Source organism: Podarcis vaucheri (assembly GCF_965113315.1).
Source record: "Podarcis vaucheri genome assembly, chromosome: 14".
Taxonomy (NCBI): Eukaryota; Metazoa; Chordata; class Lepidosauria; order Squamata; family Lacertidae; genus Podarcis; species Podarcis vaucheri.
The window spans coordinates 22,167,003-22,193,004 of NC_138752.1; the positions used below are offsets into that span (position 1 = coordinate 22,167,003).

The window sequence follows — 26,002 nt, forward strand, 5'->3', positions numbered from 1 at the left end:
ACTTTGTTCCATTTTGTTCCTCCTTCTTTCTGCAACAGGCAAAGCAGACAATTATATCATGGGGGGGGGGGCCCTCCCTCCCTCAGTTTGGGACCAAGTGCCCTGTGTGCCCCTTCAGAATCATCAGCAGAGATTATGAGGTCTGGAAGCAGGGATTTAAGCCATGAGGCAATAAATTGTGCAGGATCATTCTCTTACACTCCCTCTTCAAAAAACCAAAATGCTAATTAATTCTTTTTTTTCGCTTTTCTGCGTCTTCAGGTTTGCTGTGTACATCTGTATTTTCCTTAATTCTTTGATCTTTTTGCCATGGATTTGGCTTAATTATTTTGTGACTGCAATTGTTTCTGTAAAAGAGTCAAGCTTTGTGTTAAATTAGAGTTGACATATTCCCAAAAGTGAAAATCCAGACAAAAGGCTTTTTTGATCATTTTAAAAGTTTTGTTTTTTTAAAATCGCCCTACTTGCCATACATCCTGGTTTTCCCATTTTGCCAATTCAGCAAAAATCCACCTGGACACCATTTTGCAGCCCGATTCTTGGATGTGTCTGGGAAAATCCGGACATATGGCAGCCCTATTTAAGTTCTGTCAGTTTTGTTTCCATTGTAAGCATTAGTTATTTCCAAATATCTTTTAATAAGCTCTCCTTTATGGCTCATTGTTGTGCTGCAAATACTTCTTTTAAAATATTGCTACTGTTTTCTTTCTCCAGTGAAGAAGAGGCCTCTTTTGAGAGTGGCACCATCTTGGCTGCAGCCAGCGAGCCTTTTATCCCAGGGCAGGAAGAACTGAGTGAGGTCAGCCCATTCATTTTGTTCTGTGGGTTTTCCCAGGTCTTTCTGCCATAGTGTTTTCATACCTTGAGGGAGCCAATCGGTTTGGCAAAATACACCTCTGGACCTTTGCTCAGTGGCAGAGTTCAGCCCATGGCGTCTCCAGGCAGGGCTTGGAATGTTCCCTATCTGGCCCTGCCAATCAGAGTAGACAGTACTGAGCTGGATGGCCCAATGGTCTGACTCAGTCTAAGGCAGCTTCCTACATTCTTAACCTGCAGCTTCTTTGTCATCATTTAGGCACCAAGCCTCTCACCCAAGCTATTTAGAGAGATGGGCTGATTTTAACGGAACTCTGCCTTGCACCGTTTAACTGTAGTTGTAGTGGCTCCTTGCTTTGTTGATATTGTGTTTTATGCAGTTGTGAACTGCTTTGAAATCAACAAATACATGTTTGAATAAAGGGGAAATGTTATCTCCCAGCAAAGTCGTAGCACTTATTGCTTTTGCAATCATGCTCAAAGTAGCTTGCAATGGGGTGTCCCAAGATTCTTTTTATGCCTCTCACTAAATGATGAAGTCTGACATTTAGGAAACAAGGTGTTGAGCCGCATGAGCCCCCCCTTTCAAGTATCCCCCCTAATTAGGCAAGGATAAAGGAGGTTTTAAACAATGTCATGGCAGATTCGTTCTCTGCATTAACCTCTGTCATAAAGCAGAAAGGGGCAATCAATAAGAAGCGAAAAAGCAGGAGTTTGGTTTTAAGTTCGTTTGTTACACTCACTGCTTTTGAACAAAGTTGTCCTTGTGGCCCCTAAACCACCAAGAAGAACAAAAGTCAAGGTCACAATGGCAATACAACTGGGAGGTGGGGGATGGGAGAGCGATGGACCCAAACGTACTATGATCATCCGCTGGAATTACTGAACATGGAAAACACAGACAAGACCACCAACCCTTTTATCTGATTATTATTCCACACCAGTATCCAGGAATGGACATATTAAGGTGCTTTAAAAGTGGTTAATTACATTGTTGATCCAGGCAGCCCCTTTGACACAAGTACCTGGAATGCCGAGCTGTAAGTATAACCATCCCTTTGATTCAGTATCCATAAGACCAATTCATGCAAAAACAAAACAAAGCAAAGCAAAGCAAAGCAAAGCAAAGCAAAGCAAAGCAAAGCAAAGCAAAGCAAAGCAAAGCAAAGCAAAACAAAACAAAACAAAACAAAACAAAACAAACAAACCCAATCACCCAATTTCTTCTGTATAAATGCTCCATCATTTCCACCGGATGTCTCCTCTTCCAAATGTAGTTCAGTCTTACCATTCTGCTTAATTTCCCAATATATCTCTAACCACATCCTTTATCCCCCTGCAAGCCAATTGCTTCCAGATTCTAAGCTGCTCCTTGTGGCCAGAGTTCTCATTGTACCCATCACATGTGATGCCTTCTATCACCCATTCAACAAGTATAACCACAATGCCAACAATTCACATGGTTTCAAACAGCAGCAGCTGGATGCACTGGGGTCAGAGTAAACAGTAATGTATGCAGAGTGCAAACAGGTTAAATGGGCACCTATCAGGAAGGCTCTAGAGGTGGATTTCCTGCACCACCAAGGGACTGGATTAGTTGACCTCTGAGATACCTTCCAGCTCTATGCTTCTATGCTTTCCTCCCCTGAAATGTGTAGATGCTTTAGAAGTTTGAAGGAAGCAAACAACCAAATCAAAACCAGACCATACAGCCAAAGGCCTGTTGCGATGGGTTGGCAGAATCTATTTGGCAGATAAAATAGCTCATCTTTCACAAGGCATACTTGATTAGTAATGCTCCTGATATGAATTGGGTTTTTTTGTTTTTGTTTTTAATGGTCAGCCATTATACCCAGACAGAGCCTAGACGACAGCAGTCATTACAATGAGTTTCACTGACAGGAGATCAAGCAAGTGAAAAGCAGAGTCACAACGTTTAAACTTCTCCGTAGAACTGGATAAATATCCCTATTGTGTGGTGCTGTATACAGACTGGGGGTTTTGTGAGCCTGCCATGAGGATGGCTTCCAAAGCAAGCCTATTTAGCAGACCAGCCCTACACACAGACGACTACAATGTTTTAATAGTGTATACTAAAAAAATCAATGTGACATACCAAACCCATCTCTGCTTTGAAACTGGCATTTGTGGCTTGCAACTGGAGTTGGACCCGACTCCCTCAAACTGGTATTTCATATTTAGCATTTTATATAGCGCATCTCAGATATTCAAAGTGTTTCACGTAAACTGTCCAAGTAACCGGGGCAGCGCATCCCATTTCGCCACCTGAGGCAAAACGGAAAGTGCCACTGCCCTGCTGCTGCTTCCACCACCACCTACCTGCTCCTGCCGCCACATCCTGCTCTGCTGCTGCCACACGCTCCACTGGGAGAGAAGCACCACCGCCACTGGCACCAGTTTGGGGGAAGATTGTGCCGATTTTGACTGAGATCTCACATCTTGTGTGCTTCACAAGATCTTGCCTGATTTCAGGCAAAATCTCACCCAAACTGGATGTAATCTTGCCCAAAATCAGTGCCTGGGAGTCAGAAGACAAAGGCAAAAGTGTTGAGTGCTGATCTGATGGAGCTTGCAAGCTATTTGTTACGGAAAATCAACATCTATACAAATGCAATGTACATATGCAATGCCCTCACTTATGCCCTGGAAGCCTGCCAAGGCCACTTACCAGCTCCACACGTTCAAGAGCACAAGGCAAGCTAGAGGCGTTGGGGTCTCATTAGTTGCCTGGAAGAGAATCTGTGGCTGAATTAAAAGATAAAGGGACCCCTGACCATTAGGTCCAGTCATGGCCGACTCTGGGGTTGCGGTGCTCATCTTGCTTTTTTGGCCAAAGGAGCCGGCGTACAGCTTCCGGGTCATGTGGCCAGCATGACTATGCCACTTCTGGCGAACCAGAGAAGCACACGGAAATGCCATTTACCTTCCCGCCGGAGCGGTACCTATTTATCTACTTGCACTTGGACGTGCTTTCGAACTGCTAGGTTGGCAGGAGCAGGGACCAAGCAACGAGAGCTCACCCCATCGCGAATTAGGTCAAGCCTAAGTGTCCGTTTACTCAAGGCACAGTCATGGATACACAGTCCAACCTCTTTGTTTCCAGCATCTGCTAATTAGCACATACCAAGTGAGCAGAAAAATCTGTGAGGGAAGAAGTCCTACAACTGTATCAGCAGACTTGTCTTTTTTGGAGTGGGGTGGGAGGGAACTCAGCACTGAGCTTCTCAAGTAGACCGGTGTACAACAATAAGCTTGATTATCAGTCTCTCAAACTGAGGGGGAGTGACCTAGTTAAGCCTGGCAGGACAGCTTACTCTATGGCATTAACCCTTTCATGCATTAATTAGACTTAAACGTGTTGGTTATGCCCCTATGAGTTCTCAGGCATATTTTTAAGGGTAATTGGTTTTAATTCTTCGTTCTGGTCAAAGTCTTTTATTAATTTTGCTAAGTAAGCAAGCTAGTTCACTTCTTAATATGATAAATTGATAAATTCAATCTCCAGTGAGGGCTAGGAGAGATCCCTGTCTGAAACCCCAGAAAACTACTGTCAGTCATCATGGAAAATACTAAGCTAGATGGACCAATGACTCCATATAAGGCAGCTCCCTATGCTTCTAGTCAAACATATTTATGGAAAGAATGTGCTATGCCCTGCATAAATTTCGTTTCACCAACAGCTTGCAGATAATAATTTCTGTAAACAATAACATGCACCATTAATTATTCTGCAGACACAGGAAACATTATACATAAACTGGGACATAGTTTTTAGCCTGATACAGTTTAGCAGCCCATATTCACCAAAAGCACTGCCAATGGGTGGGTGGGGACTCTTGAAACCTGGCGAGAGTAAATTTGTACAGCTCACTTCAGCACAATTCCTGTGTCTCTCTGTCCATCCTCACTTTTAAGTATTTTGCTTTGCTTTCCAGTTGGATGCTGTTAAAAGATACTCAATGCATGCTAGCTGTCCCAGAGAATTCTGGATTACTGGTATGGCAGTTCCAACTTTAAGAGCAGGGTTTTCCAAATCGCCAGCTGTTGTTGAACTACAATTCCGATCATCCCTGACTACTGGCCCCACCAGCTAAGGATGATGGGAGTTGTAGTCCAAAACCAGCTGAAAGCCCAAGTTTGGAAAACCCTGTTTTAGAGCATGTTTTTTAGAGTCACTACGGGTTTCTCCAGGGATCTTTATAAGGACCCACCTTGCTGACCAATTTGGACAGTTAATTTGTCCCACTTACCAGTCAATCATGTGACTGATAGGTGGACGGTCAAGTGGGCCCATGCAGTCCTTGGTCCAGAGCGAAAGGTGTTCCCTGTCTATGTACTAAATGTTTGAACTAATCATTTGCACAGAGCTGTTGAAATTAGGCCAAGCCCAACAAGCAGCCTTAGGGAACACATAGTCCATTTGAGGTATGCAATTTTTTTTATTAAAAAAAACGAACTACTAGGTGAAGCTGGCCTTGTGGTAGTATTAAATCCTCTGCATTCTACTGTTAACTTGGTGTCAGAACCCAACAACATATCCTAGGTGGTGGGCAGGGGGAGAGATGGGAACAGAAACCATATTAGAAACTCTTAAGTGTGTTTCAAGTAGGAATGGGAAGAGCCAACAATATCCTCTTGCTTATGCTAACAGAGTCAACAAATATGTCAGAGAAGTTGGAACAATAGTGGAGCTGAGATCAGTGCTGCTTTAGAATTAATGCAGAAAACTCAAGATAGAGAGGGGTGTGTGTGGGTGTGTGGGTGTGGGTGTGTAACGAGTGCTAGATCAAGTACAAGCAGGAAGAAGGGACGAAGGACATTTGAGACAAAGCAAAACAGCACCTCACCTTTTGGTAGTCCAGGACAGGACAGGTGTTAATTAGTGGTATCAAGGCCAATCAAGGGTGCCCAACTTGAAGCCTATGATTTCTCCCCTGCCCACCCACAATGGTTCTGTCAGAATGACAGAGCACCTGCTGCATCAAAAGCAGCACCCGTATGCTCTTTGACCAGGGTAGCACACCTTCCCAGGCCACTCTTTATCCAGGCCAAAAGCTGCAGAAGAGGGGATCACTGTTTGTCAGTCAACATCAACACTCCTACGGCTAGGGGATGGGAAACCTGTGGCCCTACAGCTCCCATAATCTGTGACCACTGAGCAAGGCTTGCTGGGGCTGATGAGAGTTGCGAGTCCAACAACATCTGGAGAGCCACATGTTTTCCATTTTTGGGCTAAATGCAAGCTTTCTATCTGCCACTGAGAGAAGCATAGCTGGCTTTTTCAGATTCTTAAGATACACACAAAAATGGTTCATCATTGCTAAAGTATTGCCATGGGATACAGAGAGCTCCCTGCTAGGACATGACAGCTTGCATAAGAAGAGGTTTTATAATACCAGATGTGTTTATATACTGTTCCCCTGAGTCAATTCTCACTTTTGTACAGGGTGGATAAATAAACCAGATTTCTTTTAAAAAGATTCAGTTATGAGTTTGCTTTCAGAATAAATTGATGTTAAATGCAATCTGCACTTAATGCAAATATATGAAGACGACCCACTTATGAGATGCTACTTTTATTAGTAAACTAGGGATAAATCATAATCATCAGTCATTACACATCCCAATAGGTCATGAATATATGGCTTGTTATCTGGACCAAGGACTGGCAAGTTAGCCCAGTGATGGATCACCATGTGAAATTTTGCTCTTATTTCATGCCAAACTCCAATTAGCCTGGAGTCAGTAAATATTTATGATTACCTCATTGCTAACCTTCTGGAAGAGGTCACATACCATCAGTGGGAAGGGCCAGTGTGGGTGGAGCAACCCATTCTCATACACATATAACACACACTTCCATTCACACACATCACAACTTATCACACCACACATACCTCCCCTCCCACCCCGTATTAGGCTTGAAAAAGCATTGGAGTTTCCCCCAATTCTAATTGCGAGGAGGAAGGGGAGATCCTCACAGAGACTGCAGGGTATGATATTAATGCGTCCTACCCCAGCTGCAATATACACAAAGATAACCCCACCCTGGAAGCAATTCGGCTTGAAAAACAGTCTCCCTATTGCTCCAATGAGGTACCTTTTCCAAGCCTAATTGCTGTGATGGAGGGTTGCAGGACAGTTGCGCATGTCCCCGAGGCTGCACTTGGGATACAGGCTCCCCTCACCCCAATTTATAGCCAAGCATCAGCCAAAATCCATTGACATTTACCTTCCATCTCATGGTCTGTCTCCACTAAGGACCACCTGTCCTTGTCTCTGAATGAGAATGATGTTTTGTGGTGGGGGGTGGGCAGGGCACTTATATGCCCCACATGTGTTTGTTTTCATTAAATACATTTACGTTGATGCAGTGCTGTAACAGTGCTACAGTCATTCAGTTCTTCCCATTAACAGACAGTAAATCTAATCTAAAAATAAGCATTTCTTTTAGACCATACTTAGGAAATGTATAGAGTACCTTCTGAAAGTTATAGGTCATTTTTTTTTTTTTGTGGTAGCAGGAACCTTGGTGTGCAATTTTATTTAGAGAGTACCTAATAATAAATGGGAGGGACGCGGGTGGCGCTGTGGGCTAAAGCCTCAACGCCTAGGGCTTGCCGATCGAAAGGTCGGCGGTTCGAATCCCCGCGGCGGGGTGCGCTCCCGCTGCTCGGTCCCAGCGCCTGCCCACCTAGCAGTTCGAAAGCACCCCCGGGGGCAAGTAGATAAATAGGTACCGCTTACCAGCGGGAAGGTAAACGGCGTTCCGTGTGCGGCTCTGGCTCGCCAGAGCAGCGATGTCACGCTGGCCACGTGACCCGGAAGTGTCCCCGGACAGCGCTGGCCCCCGGCCAATAAATGTGAGATGGGCGCACAAACCCCACAGTCTGTCAAGACTGGCCCGTTCGGGCAGGGGTACCTTTACCTTTACCTAATAATAAATGGAGAATGTGGATTTTAATTGATTACTTGACATAGACTTTCTTCTTGGTAATTTAAATTGCTGATATAAATTACTATGGTTTAAATCCATCCATCCTAGGGTTTTTTTTCTGAGACAATCACTAAATTCCAGGTCTGAGAAGTACGCAATTTCAACAGCCAAGGAAAGATATGTCCAGAAATTGATGGTCATACTTCAAGTACAATATTTACAGAAGGCAGTTACTGAGGCAATCTGCCCCAACCATTGCAATATAAAGAATAAAAACTTTTGAATGGTTTTTTAAAAAAAAGAAATGAAGCAGATTTAAAAGAATTTGGTAATTATTTTAATTCAAAATGACCCAACGCAAAACCTTACATTACAAAAGGAAGAACAAAATATGTTACGATGCTGCTAACACAGAAAGAACTGCATGGAAGATAAGAATGGCGGGCAAAATGGTACATCATCCTTCTCACAGTGAAATTTGCAACAAACTGACCATATTGAGTTAGACTGGGATTTCAGGTTTCATTAGCCCATCCTTCATTAAAACCTGACATAAAATCCACAGCAAAGGTCTCCATCTCAGGCTCCGCTGAAAGGAACCGGAGCTTGCCACAGACAAGAACCACCAATTTGCTTCAAGTGTGCTTCCGTAGGCAACATTCCCAGTGGACTATATTCTCAGTCACTTGAGGCTGGTGCAAACGAAATGCTGGCTCTCTGTAAGGTAAGCCATGATTTGTAAACATGGCTTTGCTTAAGGAATGTGGGTCCTTTTCACTCCTTCTCTATCAGGGATTATTTCCTTCTCGTTGTCCAGTGTCAGCTTTAACTATGGTTGAAACATTGCACCTGCATTGTGGTTAATGCGAAAATAAGGTAGCCATCTTAACCAGGATCTGACACAGACAAGGGGAATCCTGGTTAGCACTGGTGCAGATATAGCATTAAACTGAATGAGGGTAGTGGAAGAGAGTTTGTGCTTAGAGAAGGAAAAACTTGTTCATGTAGCTGGCTTCTAATTTGCAAATCAACACTTGCAGGGAGCCACAGTTACTCCTACACTGGGCATCTTTGTGTGTATGAAGTACCAAAAACCAACAAATACAAAATGCTGTGTCTTCATGCTGTCCCTATGAGGGCAGATTGTTCCTAATATGAATAATGAAATAAGTCAAAAATGAAAAATGAAACAGAAGCCTTGGGAATTTACAAATATGGTCTCTAATATTGTAAATAGATTAGAAATATGGTAATTAAATAATCTAAAAAACAGACTCTTACTCTGCTGTACATTTATAAACAGAAATATTTACAAAACTCTGGTTTTGTTTTTAAAAGAATGAGGTTTGTGGTTTGCTAATGATCTTCATCTTGTCCATTTCTTTGGTGTGTTTGCCAATTTGTGTTTTGTTTTTTAAAAAAAGCTATATAAAAATGTTTAATATTAAAGAAGTGGGATAAATGCTCTTATCTTTTTTTGGAATTTAAGCCAAAACATTTAATGGAAAAGCTTCCATCATTTTTTAGTGGTAAAACCAAAATACATCAACATCATTTCATTCTGATTCTCTTCTCAAAAACAAGTTATATTTGCTCAAAGAGGTACAAATCTTTCAGGCTGTATAATTGGGTTGCAATTGAGTTGGGCTTGCATGGAGATATGCACAATGCACATTCAACATGGTGCATATGCTATGGAATCTCCTGTACATTAAAAAGAAAGACGACCAACTACCCAGTTAATAAGTCAAAGGCTTGATTTTCTTAAGAACTGGGACCGAAGGTTGCCCCTCCCCACTTTGCCTTCAACTAGTCAAATGGCTTTACTGAAATAATGGATAACACAGTAGGTTTAAGGGAATTTTACTTTATGGCCTAAGATGTACTTCATTCAAAGTGTGCCAATTATTAAAACTTTGGGGCAGGGGGAGAGACACGAAAACAAACCTCAAACAAATAAATAAATGGAATTATACATTTCATTAAATAGCACTTTTGTTATCAGCAATACATTTTATATATATTTTTTGAAGTCACAGCAGCAAGACAGAATAAAATTCACCTTACAATTGATCCCTGAACCAGTAAAGACTACTAGGCTGGTAAGAATGCACCATCACTTTAAGAAAGTCAACCAAACTGATCAAAGCCTGAATCTCCAGTAAACTGGACTGGGGCCTTAAGATACCAAAGAACATAAAAATTCGAAGAGATTGGGAAGCTTTTGTGAACATTTCCTTGAAGACCAAAACAGACGAGTTGCTCCTAGCTCCTTATCACAAGAAACAGGGACCGTGTTGTCCAGACTTGCAAAACCCTTGTATTCACTAAAGACCATCTGATGAAGCATACATAGCTCGAATGCTATTCCAATTAAGGGCAAACTAAATAGAATAGAACAGAATGATGTACTAGTTGGCCACTGAAATTCCATTTTTTAAAACAAACAACATACATTCCTCTGAAGTAGAATCTTGATAAGAGAGGGGGGAGGTATGTGTGTTGGGAGGAAATACCTTGCACTCTAAGTCAGTGCTTGCTGAGCAAAAAGTTGTCATTTGCTACCCTAGTTCCTTGTATTGATTGACAGCAACAGGATTGATGCTTATGAGAATGGAAATTAATGTTGCAGTCATGTACCATTGATCACATAGCTCTATTGATCCTAAATTACTGACTTCTGTTCCCCTTTAAGATACGAGTGGTGGGAAAGTGATTGGAAACTGCAGAGAGAACTAATTATGTTCCCCAAGTGCAATCTATGTTGAATCTCAGATGGAACCCCAAAACTCAGGATGCTAAAGCCACTGACATGCAGAGGATAACTTTTATAAACTCATTTCCTTTGTAATCTCAACTCCTATCAAACTGCAGGCTTTACCCAAAGTATGACTAGTAGCCTGTGCCATAATTAAACATGTGCCAGTTTCAGCCTAAAAAGCACAGCCTGGGTTCGTGCAGATTTAGATTTTTGCTCAGAAGCTTATCATCTTCCGAGTGAGAAAGTCTCATTACAGTGGGGTTATATATAGAATCTTCAAAATAAAAAAGGTCCAGGTGCTGTGGCTAAGTTTTCTATGGGTATGGCCAATTATTTATGCTTCAACATACTTATGGAACTTAATTGTTCACACAAGGTTCCCCTTTAGATCTGTGACCTACAGATTTATGGTAAATTTTACACAGATCTGCCTGTCAGCAAAGGTATTTTGAGATGCTGTGTTTACACCACAGCCCATAAGAACAAATTAGGGGTTTCGTGAATTAGCCCAAAGTCCTAATTAACATCAAGCAAGCTGAAAACACAGCAGGTTTCAGGTTATGGAGCCCTATTAAAAATATGGAAACCCAATTGCTAGGCCAGATTCTGGTTTTAAGAATACCACAGATTATCCTCTTGCATGGGGGTGAGGGGTGGGGAGGAAGAAGTGAGCCACAACAGTCCAAACTAGATGCCTTTGAAATTTGGGAGGGGTAACAAAAATATCTATATATATATCCCAATAAGCAAGCAGCAATTCCAATAAGTAACGAACATCATATTGAGACCAGGGTAGGAATGTGTGTGAGTCACATGTGTGATGGAGAAAATATAAATCCGGGGGGGGGGGGGGAATTATTGCATATGAGAAACAGGATGCATCGGCTTTGAAATTAGATTAGTTTTCCGTTAATGTTTTTATAAAAAAGAAATACAGAGAGACCACAGAGGCATCTGAGCAGTGTAAAACCTAATTACAAACAGCAGCGAACATACTGGCATCAAAGGAAGGATAAGACATATGGACATCGGAACTACAATTATTATGTTAAAGATCCAACTTGGGTTTTTTTAAGAAAAAGGAAGAAAAGAAAAAAACAATGAAGGTGGCAATGTTTCCAAAGAGCAATCGTGTTTATAGTAAACTCTGAACACCCTAGTTACAAGCCTGAGCCATGATTCTGAGAAAAGCACCTTATGGGTAGAAAATAGTGACTATATGGAATCCAGTCAGTTGTCAGGACTCCTTATGAGGAATAAGTGGATACCCATATTGGTCCTTGGCACGGGAGCAATGCTAGTGGGCTTAATCCAGGAAGCACTGCTGCTATGTAGATCCTTCATTTCAGAGGGTCTTGCCTGGGATTCCCCATGGAACAGAGGCTATACAACAGTAGTGTGTTGTGGATTACTTCCTTAAGTCTCCTACTTTTACTTTGTTTAGCATTCACTCAGCCATCTCACAGTATTACACATGCTACATTGGGGTAGGGGAAGGATCCCTTTCAACAACTGACATTCTGTCTTCATTTCAAAGCTGCAAGTTTAAGTGTTTTAAAAATAAAAAAAATAAGATACTCACCCCTGTGGAGAGGGGTTGGAGAAACCAGACTACAATCGTAAAGTTGTATAGAGAGCTTGGATCTTGTAAACTTGGACCAAGAAATAATAAAAAAGTAAGACCTTCTAGCATTTGGTATAAAACACCCCCCTCCCAAAGAAATTGTATACCTGCCTTCTGACTTCTCGGGGAAAACAAAAAATCAGAAATTGCATAGGATATACGTTGTGCAAGGTGACCAGCCTTTGAAAGGTATCTGGAATATAAACTAATCTTGCTTATCGTCCAACGTTTTTGCAAAAATGTCAGATATCGTCAAATTTGTGTTTTAAGTAGTCTTTCATAACCTTGGCAATTGGTAGTTCGTCAAGTAGTTTGAGGTTTTGAAGGCCTATACACTGGCGGATTTTAATTCGGCATAGATCTTGTAAGTTCCGTGGCTGCCCTGAAAAGAAGATAAAAAGAATATGCCATCATTAAAAGGTAATTGAAAGCTGAAACAAACAAGCAGAAACTCTCACAAGCACTATGAAGCAGAACAGCTAAATGTGTAGACCTAGAAACTGGTTTTTGTGTGTTCAGTTAAATGTCAGGTTTCAGCTAAACTATCCAAGTTAGAAACAATTAGCAGCAGGTCTCAAGCAGAAGTCTTTCCCAACCTTGCTACCCAATAGCCTTTTTAGGATGCCAGAATGAACCTTGAACCTTTTGCATGCCAACTATTACTATGCTCTAACACTGAGTTGCTCCCTTCCAGAGTTGCCTAAGAACAAATTTTAAGCTAACTGCAGAATGAGATGCACAGAACTAATAAAAAAAGTATTGCCAACTCAAACTTAACCATATAGACATTTGCTTTTAACCACTAGTGCATGATTTTATATTCACAGAAATTTATGGTATTTACAGGTGAAGACTGAAAATCCCAGAGATTTCATGAATATTGGGGGGGGGGCAGGGGAGTGAGAGGGAGATTGAGATTTTCTCCTTTTCTGGACATACTACAGTGATTGCTAACAACTACAGTTCAGGAAATTTTCAAACAGTATTATCTCAATAGTGTTCAGACATTCACAACATTTGAATCGGATTGTCACATCAGCATTCACAAGTGTACATTGAAAGTTGAACATTGACTGTAGCCTACAGAAAAAACATCTCACATCCAAATCTGCAACAGATCTCCTGAATAAAATGGAAGGGGGTTGGCAGACAATCCACACTTAGGGCAGAATTCCTTAAGAGCTGATTATTAAGCATCTTGACATTTCCCCCTGATAAGCTGAAGAGCATTTCCTGGGAATGTGCTAACAATGGACATTTCCAGTGTTAAGCACCAGTTGCCACATCTATTGGCTCTTGGTGTCTAGAGAACTTATTCATTCTTGGTTGCATTTGAATGAAAAAGGGAGGGGAGGGGAGGATTATAGACCAACACCAGTGAACCTTCATTTGGCAAATGTAAAATGTTATTAGTAATCGGGCAAAAGCAATACAAGTGAAGAAGGCAACAAATCAAGCTCTATCTAATGATGATTAAGAGGTAATACTAAGTGCAGAACCTCTGCCAAGTTTGGAAAGATTAAAAGGGAGATTAAACATGACAATTAAAAGACTTCCAAAGCCAGCACATTCAGAAATACAATGGTATCAAAACTAATTCCATTAACCCTTCTCTGTCTGCTTCCAATGATGGCACATGTTTGAACCATCAAATTTAATGAAGGCTCTTATTAGTAAGTTTTATTCTAGAAGTATAGGCAGCAGCTGTCTGTTCCTTTGGTACAGGCAACAGTTAAAAAGCCTGATTTAAGCAAACACTTATAACCCACCCTATCCCAGGGGCTCAAGTTCAGTGAATGCAATACTACTTCAAAGAGACAGAAGCTGAGAACTGTCAAGCTGGGTACTCCGAAAACTGCAGCTGCTGTCAGGTGAGCCTGCCCACCTTTTCCAGGGGGGAGGAGGCAGCTAACAAGTTCCATTTCCAACACAGACCAGCCACAGCAACTCACTTCCAGGTGTGTATTTTGTACACCTGTATATGGCTGGAGGCCACCTCACCAGTACAAGTGACTTAGATCATCAAAAGGTGCGACCATTTCATAACACTGTTCAGCAAAGTCTGAGAATTCTGACTATTTGGAACGTTAACCAATATTACCATGAACCTATTCGGAAATGCATATCAAAAACATTATTACATACTAAATTCCTATTTGATTTTGTGACTGTTATTTTCTCAACTAATAAGGATTTGGAAATTCAATGTTCTTTTTTATATGGATTTGTTGCAATATAAATTATAGTATGTAAGGGATAGTGAAATATAGTATGTAGCTGAAAAATGTTTATAGTTTACAAAATGTCCACCATTGATGCAACATTATGCACTTCATTTTCTACAATTTTCTTGTATATGGGAGAAGCACAATATATTTTATTCGAGATATGATTGGGAAGTATCAAAATATGATTATTTGAAAAAGAATTCTGAAACAAATTGATATGATACTGATTCAGACTGTGGGATGGATGAAATGAAAGATTTACAGTTAAGATTGTCCTGCTAATATATTGGGGAGTGAATGATTCAAAGTTGATTTGTGGATATGACTCCAAAAATTCCTGAGAAAATTAATTGGGTAAGAGATCCCAATATAGTCTCTTGAGGAAAGAGAAAAAATATTTAATGAAGGAATTCAAACTTTCAGAAGATAGAGACACAGATAAAGAAGAAAGAATATACTGAGAAACCTAAGAGTGTCAAAAAAGATTAAAAACATCAATGAATAAAGTACATGTTCATGTAAACAACTTTAAAGAACTTGGTGATAAATTGGATAGTTTAGTTCAAAGAGAGAATGATTTTGGGGATATTGTTCCTCAAGTGCATTAGCAAAGAGCATTAGGATGTGCTCAAACTGAAAAATGGTTGAGATTAAAATATTTGATATATTCAATAATTTTAGAGTTTTAGATTTAAATAAGAGATCAGCTTATGATTTTATATGATTATGCATAACTGCAACGTAAAGATACAGTGGGAATTCCATATGTTCCTTTCAATGTGCCCAATTCAACATATGAGTCCTCACTCCAAAGTTCTCTCCTCATGGGGCATAATGGGCAGCTATCATGAGCAGGGCCTTTTCCAAACTGGCACCCACCATGTGGAATATCCTATCAAGTGTGATCTGTCAGACTCCAATACTTTGATTTTATGTGGTTGGTTAAAAAATGGCTCTTTAGGAGGGCATTTGGGCTTAACACATTAGAAGCTACCTGATGTAGAGACAGACCTCCAGCCCATCAAGTTCAGCACAGTATTGTCTACACTGACTAGCAGCTGTTCTCCAGGGTTTCAGACTAGGAACATTCTGAGTCCAATCTCAAGATGCCAAGGATTGAACGAAAGACTTTCCATACGTCTTCCTCTGAGCTATAGCCCTTACCAAATACTTGTCTTACAAAATTGCTGCTTTCCCCCTTATAACTGTGGTTTTATGAATTACTTTCCTTGATTAACACTGTTCCTAAATTTCTTCCATTTCAGAAATTATTTAAAAAGCTGGGCTGCCATCTTTTTGTATGTTGTTTGATGTTCTAATATGTAAGCTACCTTTGAAGTTTTGTTTTTTTGAAAAAGTTACTTAAATAAATAAAATAAACTCATAAATTGAGAGATGACTAAATCAGAAATATTTCAATTTATTAGCTGTAAAGTGAAAGTAGCAACTGTAATTCTTAGTTACAACGGACAAAGCATTTATCAGAAGGGGGGGGGGGGAATTACCGGATTTTCAGTCAGCTTTATTAAACAGAAGTAGAGTATTTAGATTTTTGGACAGATACGCTTTGGATTATGTTTGTAATAAATGGGTCGTATTTAAATTGGTAGTATCTCTCAAGAAGGTAATATGTAACGGTAGAAACAAGTAATGGCACTAAAACAATTATATCTTTTTGAGGTACTACATGTATATTAAGAGATTTCATTTTTTCATAAATTTAAATTAATATTTATGTAGATTAGTTGAGTTTTTTTAATATATAGATGATGCCCCAGTAGCATTATAACTGGATGCTTGTAAATACAGTAGTCAGATGGAAGACTATATGTGAAAATTAGATAGGCTTTTATTACTTGATGAGAAACTGTTAGAACAAAACAAGCCACAGAAAATCAAATCTCTTAATATACATTTAGTACCTCGAAAAGATATAATTATTTTAGTTAGTGCCATCACTTGCTTCTACCATTACATATTACCCTCTGAGATACTATCAATTCAAATACGACCCATTTATTATAAACATAATCCAAAGCGTATCTGTCAAAAATCTAAATACTCTAAAAAGCTAGAATAAAAACTATGGCAAAATATTTGTAATGGGTTTATTCAGCAGGGGCAGAGGGGGAAAAGGAGGAAAGATCTGGGATTGCACTGGTTATATTACAGCTGAACCTGACCAGCTTTCGTGAAGTTCTTCACCTGCATTTTCTCCCTCTTTTGTGAGTATGTGGTGAAATTCTTCACTACTGTGGGACTGGTTTCATAGCCATATTCCAAATTCTATAATGTTAAAACTTAATTTTATTTGTGATTCTGAGAATCAAATTTGTGAAACTCCATTTGATAAAAAATAGCTTTTAATGACCTTCTGGGAATATACGTTTAGGTATGTTGTAAGCCATTATCATCATTTTTGGTATGATCTTGAAATTGTTTTGTTAGCCTTTTCCAGGGCATTAATGTTTATTCCTAATGTTATGCAATTTCAATTTTAGCTAAAGGAAACAAAAAAGTAAGACAGAAAACACTGTGCTCTAAAGATTTGTTTTGGAAACTAAGGTGGGGGGAAGGGAACTGAAATGTTGATGCAATCATTAACAGCCTCCTAATTCATTTATTTCTCCCATCTTTCACTGGGCAAGGTGTTTCCTCCATCCCTAACCCCATTTGGGGGAAGAGGCTAGGGCTCCATTCTCAAGAAGGAAGAGGGAACGATTTGTGAATTGTCGATTTGTGAATTGTCGTATCTGGCTGTAGCAAGGCAAGCCTGTGCTGGCTCCCCTCCTCTGGGTGAGGAGGGTGAACCATTTATTTGGGATCTTGATGGTCCACCCCCATGGCTATTGTGGGGATGGACAATTTGTGGCTACCCTCTGGGGTAAGTCGGCTCCTTGTACTGCTGTTGATATGTTCCACATATGAGTTCCGGCACAACTGGATGGTGTCTGACAAACGCAAAATAAAATCTCAGAGAGGGAACAGTGACTGAGAAATCTAATTAAATTACTTTTCATTCATACAAATATTTGTTTCTACTCACCTCCCCACAAGTTAACTCCTCTCTTAGACTCTTCCCAAGGAAGCCCAATTCTCTACACAAACATTACTTCCAAGTGAGAAGTGTGAGAAGTCTTTGCATTTACATTCTCCCAGAGTACAGGAGTACCTATGTCAAATTAGCTGTGTTTCTATGCCATGGGAACCCATAGCCAACTCTTTCACGACAGTGTATATATATGACGAAGCAGTTGGAGTTTCATGAGTGAGGTCACATCTGTGTAGAAAATAGTCTCATGCAAATTTCTGTGGTAATTAATAAAACTGCTTTGATGTAGTGGTCAGTGACAGGCTATAACCAGGGAGATTCAGCTTCAATTCCCAGCTCAACCGACCTCATATGGCGGCTGTGCGGTTGAAGGGAAAGGGAAGAACCTGGTGCATGACCCCAAATTTGTTGGAGGAAGAACAGAACATAAAAAATGCAATATAGTAGATTAATGCTTCTAGACCTGATCATTAGACAATATACTGGAGAACATATTGCACATATTACATATCCAATAGAAGTTGAACAACAAGCGTAGAAATTTCTTTCCTGAAAGCACTGGGACACCAATCTGAGCACTGCTTTCTTTATGCATGTAATGGGGCCACAATGCACAGCTGCACAGCTAGCCTTATATTACAAAGGCTTAAGAAAACATGAATTTGTGCTAAAAATGACCTTATGAGTCACCCCTCAGCCTGCATATTCACTCATCATAGATAAAACCAAGAGATTCCAGAACACAGAAATCAACAGTGTTGTGACTTTTCCATTAAGTGGTTTTGATATTATTCTGCAGTCTTTATAAATAAAGTATACGAATGAGTTACAACCATAAGCTTCACTTGACTTTAAAAGTAAGTTTGCGTATTATGTTACCACAAGAAGCATTTTTAAAATAATCTGAATGGCAGCCACCTTTGAACATTTTTCTGTTGTGGGAAAGGACAGTGAGAGTTGAAACCTCAGCAATTTAAGACCTGCTTAGGGGAACCCTTTAGAAAAGCTAACTTCTCCTGCTGCGTTAACCAAATCTGGCCATCCTCCAGAAAGAAGCTGATTCCTACGAGTGAACAGTCTAACAGGTATATGTTAACAGTGTATTTTCTAGCATATTTCATCTGACAGCAAGCACAGACATGTTATAGTTATCATCTGGAGTATCTGAGGGTGGGTGGGTTGTTGTTTTAATGAAGCAGATACGGCAATGGGAAAGTTAAAAAAAACCCCACTAATGACAAAAAACTCCATCACAAACAGGAAGGCAGGCACAAGACTAAGACAACAGCCCAAAGACCTAAATATTCTAATTAGAGTCTACAATTCAGCCATTAATAAGTTTGTAGTGCCTTTGCGATTCAGTTACCTAGCACCCTTAATATTATCCTTATACTTGTAATATATGGCAATTTGAAGTCCACAGAAGTTACTAGACCACAAAGTTTCTTATAGAAGCAGAAATATCTTTTTTTTAAAAGACCCAAAAGCTCCCATCCCTAAAAACTTTTTGTAATGTTTTCCAGCCTGGCCTAAATATACATTTTTTTGTTCACCACAGGCAACGAAACCTGCTGTGATTTTCAAGCCTATCTGGCAGCTAGATTTTCAAAGTAGTCATCATATTGTTGTAAGCGAACACCTACCCTGCTCTGAAAATCCATTCCCATACTAGGGACATGGAATACTTTTCAAAATCTTGTTCTGCCTGGAAAGGGGGAACGGGACAACTTCTAAGTTGTAGAAAACTGATACCAAGCAGTATTGTATTTAAAGCATTTTAAGTTACTTTTTCCAAATGCTGAAATGCAGCAATCAAAAAATGAAATACGTACGATACCAAACCTCCAAGAGATATATTAAAATAAAGATAGCTATAAGATAGGATTCAAAACCCTACTTTTGAGTTTGCACAAGATCTCTGGTATGCTCAGCGAGGTGCCTTCCCCCACCCCAACCCTGAAAGCTATATTTTCTCAAATCTAAAGCCCTGTCCAGGCAATACAGAGAACATGAAAGAATTGCATGAAGCATGTAGGGGGAGTGAAGGTGCATGCTGGCCCCACCTTCACCATCCCCATCTATGCCTTGATCTTTCTGCGTTGAGCAGGAAAATCTAAAACTGGCCAGTGAGCACATTCAATGCAATGCATTTAGAAACCTCCCCATTTTTTTGGAAACTGGGTAACACAAATACCGGTATGTTCAGCTAAGCCAATGTGCAACTTCCCTTCAGTCTCTTCTGTTGAATTTAAAAAGGTCAATTATGTGACCCCCGAGCTTTTAACGTGTGATATTTTAGTGTATTTTTGGTTTCTATGGAAGCCACCCAGAGTGGCTGGGGAAACCCAGCCAGATGGGCGGGCACAAATAATAAATTTAAAAAATTTAAGGGTGGAGTAGGCAGAGGCAATGGGGTGGCATGTATATACCCTACATACTTTACACCCCCATGCATTTTTAACTGCAATCAATCCAATCAATTTCAAAATAGGTTTGTGATGCAGAATGGGGAGGATAAGGAACACAAACTTAAAACATATTTTGGCATGTAGAACTGATTTTGCAGTTATTTGGATTCTAGCAAAATTTAAAAACCCTCTCCCTCCCTTCAAAAATCAATCAAATAACCATTAGCACATCAACACATTTTTTTTTAAAAAAAACTCCCTCACATCTGATGAGCAAGCATTCCAAAACCAGGGGACAACTTTGGCAAAGGACCTGCTCCCTGGTACTGCTGGCCTAATTTGATGCACCGATGGATTAGTGAGCAGGGCCTATTGGCATATAGGCATATATATGAGGACATGGTCAATTTATTATGGACTTTAAGCACCATCACAACTTTAGTCATTCTAGGCTTCTCAATAGCACACAAGTCGTTCCCCAGATCAGCAACAGTCCCATTACAGGATCACAAGAGCAGCAACTGACCTGCAAACTAGACCAGAAGCACACAATTTGGTTTTCTGTCTGCGGTCTATATGAGGAATAAAACCATCATTGTCAAAAGATAAACTGGTCTAAAATTAAAATACGAATGAATCAAGAGTATCAAAAGCAGAGCAATTATGTACTTTCATATGCTGGTATATTATATTTCTCCTTCTCTAGTTTTCCTTGATTGATTGCTGATTCGTGAAATCATTTTAGTTGTGCAAGAGTGTCAATTTAAAAAAATAAAATAATTGCCCTACTTGCCCCAAAAAATCTACCTCCTGCAGCTTGCTTTAGATTCTTGTGGCCAATGATATAACAGAGCTTTATAAAAGAAAAAATTCTCTCTCCCAGAAGAGTTACCTCAATGGGAGAAAGCTAGTGTTTAACCCTCCATTTCAAATGCATACCAAAGCCTGGTTTTAAATGATAGTTTGAGACCAGAAACAATGAGGTTCTTTCTCCAGTATAACATTTCTTATACTTAGCATAGATTAAAAAGAAGTTTCCATCACTGCAAAATTTTGCACTGATCATTTGGATGCCCACAAAGACCCAACGTTTCCACTGAAGGCAAAGAAGTGCTTTGTCTTTTTGTTTTTGTTCCACCCCCCACAAAAAAGTAACAACCTAAAATGCAATGTAATTCCACATAGCTGGAAAAGAGCAGACTTTTTCCCCTCTACCCACCACCATTCTTCTTTCAAAAAATGTTTTAATTGGTTTCTCAAAAGGAATATGAGATCATAGCTCCCCCCCCTGTAAGAAACATTTCCCCTCCCCGCCCCACACCCACAAAGAACAGAATCTATGGAGAACATTATTCCAAATGTGAGTTAGATAGATGCCATCTTTTGTCTAGCTAGTAAAGGTACTCATGAATTTGGTTAATAATAAATTTCAAGGTAGCGATGAACTATATTTGATGTTACTATCTATTGTGTAAAAGGCTTCAAAACAGTAATATTAAGCAAAAAAAAAAAAAGGATAGGTGTGAAATTAAAGTTAAACTAATTTATATCTGATTTAAAAATTCATATAAAAACCAAAACCTCTTTCATTAGATAATTCAGGTGAAATCTGCAAGTTAAAATGCCATCATAAATGGGCACCAATCCCAGAAAGCTGTTTTAAGGAAAAGGCAATTGTCATTATTTTGATTGTCTATGTGATTTATATCAAGGGGAGAGTGAGGTAAAAGAAGCAATTCACACCCCTACGAAATACACTGTTGCCTTATAGCAATCAAATGACCTATTGCTATTTTTTGTTTCAAAGTAGTGATGCTTCCACTCTCCCCACTTCATGATTTTAACAGAATGCACATTACAATCAAATACTAAAAATACAATCTGATGATCATTTAAAGCCAGAGGCATTCACATGAAGCTATAGCTTAATGTTCAGTCTTGCATCTGCACTGGAATAAACTTCAATGGTTTTTATTTATGGAACTGCTTTTAAATGTCTGTTTTGCTTTTATATATGGAATTGTTTGTAATTGTTTACACTTTTGTTTATGGTTGTAACTATTTTGTTTTATAATTGTATATATTATTGTTGTAACGCCCTGGGAACGTGCCGTAAAGGGCAGGTAAGAAATCTAATAACTGCCTACCCATTTATACTTATGTTAAATCTGCTTGCAAAACTGAAGGGATAAGTACCACTCACCCATTCATTGTTTGGTGACCTGAAAATGCTGCAATTAAACTCCAGCTCTTTTAAAAGCCTCAAGCTACAGGTTCACAACACCTTTTTGGTATACAGACTGATAATACTGTTGCCTAACGCAGCGGCAGGCAACAGCAACTGTATGCAGATCAAAATTCAATAGGAATGTAAGAAATCCACTCCAACACCAGCATCAGTAAAAGTAGAATATAAAAGTGGTTGAAACTAAACTCCAAAATCCTGAGATAACAGCCGTTTGTCGCAAGGTCTCTTTTTTTGTTGAAAGCTTATTTCACTTTGTAGATCAAGCCCAACAGAAGTCCGGCTCATGCTCATGGTGTTCAAACTTGCTGCACACAGTGTACAATTATACATGGTGGTACACTTACAAATGCATTATTTAAATCAGCAAGACTTCAGCATATGTTATAGCTTAGCTCCATTTACAATTAGTACACTGTATATTTCACTTTTATACTGTATTGCAATGCCCAAAGGCAGCCCAACTTCCCTGAAACAGAGTACTTTGGGGGGGGGGTTGAATAAAGGGATTGTTGGGGGATAAACACACAAAACATACGGCAATATCAAAGCACCTACCTGAACAAAAAGCCCAGTTATGTTCTTGAGGCAAACATGCATGCTTTGAAAATGTGCTTGGAATATGATAGCCAGGGAGTTTGCTTTGACTAACAGTCACCCACCTCAGATGCTACATAACCCTTTGAAAGTTTAGCCTACTATTTTCCATGCCCAAAAGAACCTAGGATGTCTCTTCTCTGAAAGAGTCTGATCCATCTCCAACATACATAAAAGCCTGCCCCCGTCTCATAAAACACTATTTATTTTAAAACTGGCATTTGACTATCAGCTACCTAACAAGGGGAGATTAGTACTGCATGAAGAGTCTACAATATCACATGCACTATAACATTAGTTCCATAAAAACAACATCTCTACAAGAGGATGAACTAAGCCATCTTCTTCAACCTGACTTGAAAAGCAGAGGAAGTTTACAACCATTAATTGAAGCAAATGATTTTAAAACCTCATATTAAGTTATAGAATATTTTCCTACACATTGAAAGATGCTGATGCAGGAAAATCGCCCCATTGACCACAACTATATTCCATGAAGTTCTCAATTTCAAAGGATTCAAATTACGTAGGAGTGGAAGCCACTGCACGACTTAAAAACACCGAACACACTTTTTCAAATTTTGGCAAAGAAAATTTAGATTCATTTCAGTTGTAGGTGTCTAAAGAAAGGGGGATCTAAAAGGCTTTCAAATTACTTTTCAATCCACAAATCTTTCAATTTAACAAAGGGAGTACAGTAGTATAAAAGATACAAAATGTAATTAAATAATCTCCCTTGAGAAGACTAACTTGTTTAAGTGTCCTCTTCAACAGAGTCCTCTCTGATTATGATTATCAAGGAAGCCACATTCCAAGCATCCAACCTTAAAGCTGGCTGGCCCCCTTTCATCAATGGAAGCTGCTTAGAGCAGTAATGTGCCTTTTGCTTAGACTACTGCAACACAGTAATAAACCTCGTAACTATAGCTTTATACTTTGTTGCCACAAACAGTTATTACCACCTAGTCAAACTGTCAAAGCCAACCTAGAGAGAAATGGGCAGAGGGATGCGTTCAGACCATAGCTGTCAACTTTCAGATTTGAAAATAAGGGATCAGCAGCCTCACCTGTCCCAGGGACAGTCTACGGGATACAGTGGTGCCCCACAAGACGAATGCCTCGCAAGACGGAAAACCCGCTAGACGAAAGGGTTTTCCGTTTTTGAGCTGCTTCGCAAGACGATTTTCCCTATGGGCTTGCTTTGCAAGACGAAAACGTCTTGCGAGTGTTCCGATTTTTTTTTTGCTCCCCCCCTTTTTCTAATCCGCTAAGCCTTTAATAGCCGCTAAGCCTTTAATAGGTGCTAAACCACTAATAGCGCTAATCTGCTAATCCGCTAATAGGGTTGCTTCGCAAGACGAAAAAACCGCTAGACGAAGAGACTCACGGAACGGATTAATTTCGTCTTGCGAGGCACCACTGTATCTAACAATCCGGGATAGCAGCAGGAAGCAGCGCTGGAATAAGAGAATTTCCCGCAAAAAAAGGGAAGGTTGACAGCTATGGTTCACACACTAATTATCATATAATATAAAATACAGTGCTACCATCATGGCTACAGGTGACAAATAACTTTTCATGTTGGGGCTTGGTGTGTATAAACATTGAAGAGCCTTCTCTCAAGCTAAAGGTATTTGCTTTTCCACACATTGGAGGTTTTCGCTTAAGGAAGTGCTGCAACTAACCACTCCCTTTACAAAAATAAGAATGAGTTTGCACCTTGGCTTTTCATAAGCCTGTCACAAGTTTGCCCAAAAAGCTGGAAGTGGTTCAATACACTTACTAATGGACACATCCTGTACTGACTTTTTGTGATGGGAGTACTCTCCCTGCAGTCTTGACTTAGTTAGCTAAAGTACAGTACAAACTTGTCAAATGGCATCCCAGAGGCAGAGACAAATGCAATAAATCTTGGGAATAAGGCCTAAATCAGGGGCAAGGAACCATTTTCCTCCCAAGGGCTGCATGGCGAATGAGACCAAAGGCAAGAGTGGGCCAAGCAATGGATGTGACTTTCCTTTGCCTACATTGCAAAGCATGCTAAAGTCAGCACACATGCACAACCCTTTCCACCCTTTATCCAGGAAGCAAGAGGCATTACCACAGTTCAAGGACACATTCCTGCCAAGTCAAAAGCATTTAAGGAGGGTATGCAATAGGACCAACGTGGCCAAGAGAGGCCCAAGGCCATCCCCAGGGATCACTGGGTGTGCTACACATGGATGCACTGGGCACCAGAAAGACAAAAACAACAGGTGTAGGGAGGAGGCCAGTGTGGCTGCTTATTCAATGCTTAAATATTCAAAGGGTTGTACAAGGGTAGTGCTGAAGGTATGAGAAGCAGAACGTGAGCAAAGCAAGCCTTAGAAGGGATAGGCTCAGAAGAAAATCAGCACAGAGATCTTTCAGTTCAGCCATTCCACAAATCTTAGCCAGTGCTAGTGTGGCGTTACATTTTGATGAAGAGAGGCATACAATCAAAATCAGGAGAATACATGCCTACAGCATGTAAATGATTATGACAATAGAAGGGATGCGATGAAAATAAAAAGACAGTATAGAATCCATGTACAATCCATGAAGGACACTGAAAAAGATCAAAATTACACTGTAGGGTTAAGGAGACTGAGAAGTTTTTAAAAAGGGAGACATTGATAGGAACAGTGCTACTAAAAATTACTTAACTACAGTGGTGAAGGGCAATCCAACATACCTTAGTCGGAAGTCAGTTCGATGGAGTCTAATGGGAGCAAAATTCAATCTAGGTGTTTAGGACTGCAGCCTTAATGTTCAAAAATCTGAACATATTAAGCACATTTTTTTAAAAAAAGGTTTAAGTGTTCAAGAAAAAAACCAATCCCAAATTCCCACATGACACACATAGGAGGGTGCTAAGCAGGAAGTTGCTAGGGTAGGAGAAGAGTAAGCTGGAAGAAAAACTCTGCAGAGGAAGTGCCTGGATACAAAGTAACTAGGACATGAATGCATTGTTATATGCAAAGAAAACTGGGTGAAATCATACTTCAGAGAAGAAAAAAATGAAGGAAAACTACAAGTCCAACCCCCCCCCAAAAAAAAACCCCCACTGACAATGCAAATGGCAGTAACCTCTCTCTTTGTTTTAAAGGAAAGGATTAGTTTTCTGGGACAATTTTTTGTAAAATAAGGAAATGCTTTAAAGATCTGCATTGTTGTTGTTTTTTAGATGATGATAAATTAATGGTTTCTGTAAACTAGAGAGAACAGTGGGATAGTGACGTGAGGGAGAATGAACAAAAGCCCAAACTTCATTAAATAATGCTGAAGCAAAGTT

General features: G+C 39.9%; 1 protein-coding gene across 5 annotated transcripts in view; it reads right to left on the bottom strand.

Moving 5' to 3' along the window:
- Positions 1 to 8,088: 8,088 nt before the first annotated feature.
- The window catches only part of ASB7 (ankyrin repeat and SOCS box containing 7), a 39,808-nt gene continuing 21,894 nt past the window's right edge, over positions 8,089 to 26,002 (bottom strand). For all 5 annotated transcript variants that reach the window (XM_082198795.1, XM_082198794.1, XM_082198791.1 and 2 more), the window contains exon 6: positions 8,089 to 12,541. In XM_082198795.1, the coding sequence (XP_082054921.1) occupies positions 12,402 to 12,541 (140 nt within the window). In that variant the 3' untranslated portion in view covers positions 8,089 to 12,401. The remainder of the gene's footprint in view (positions 12,542 to 26,002) is intronic.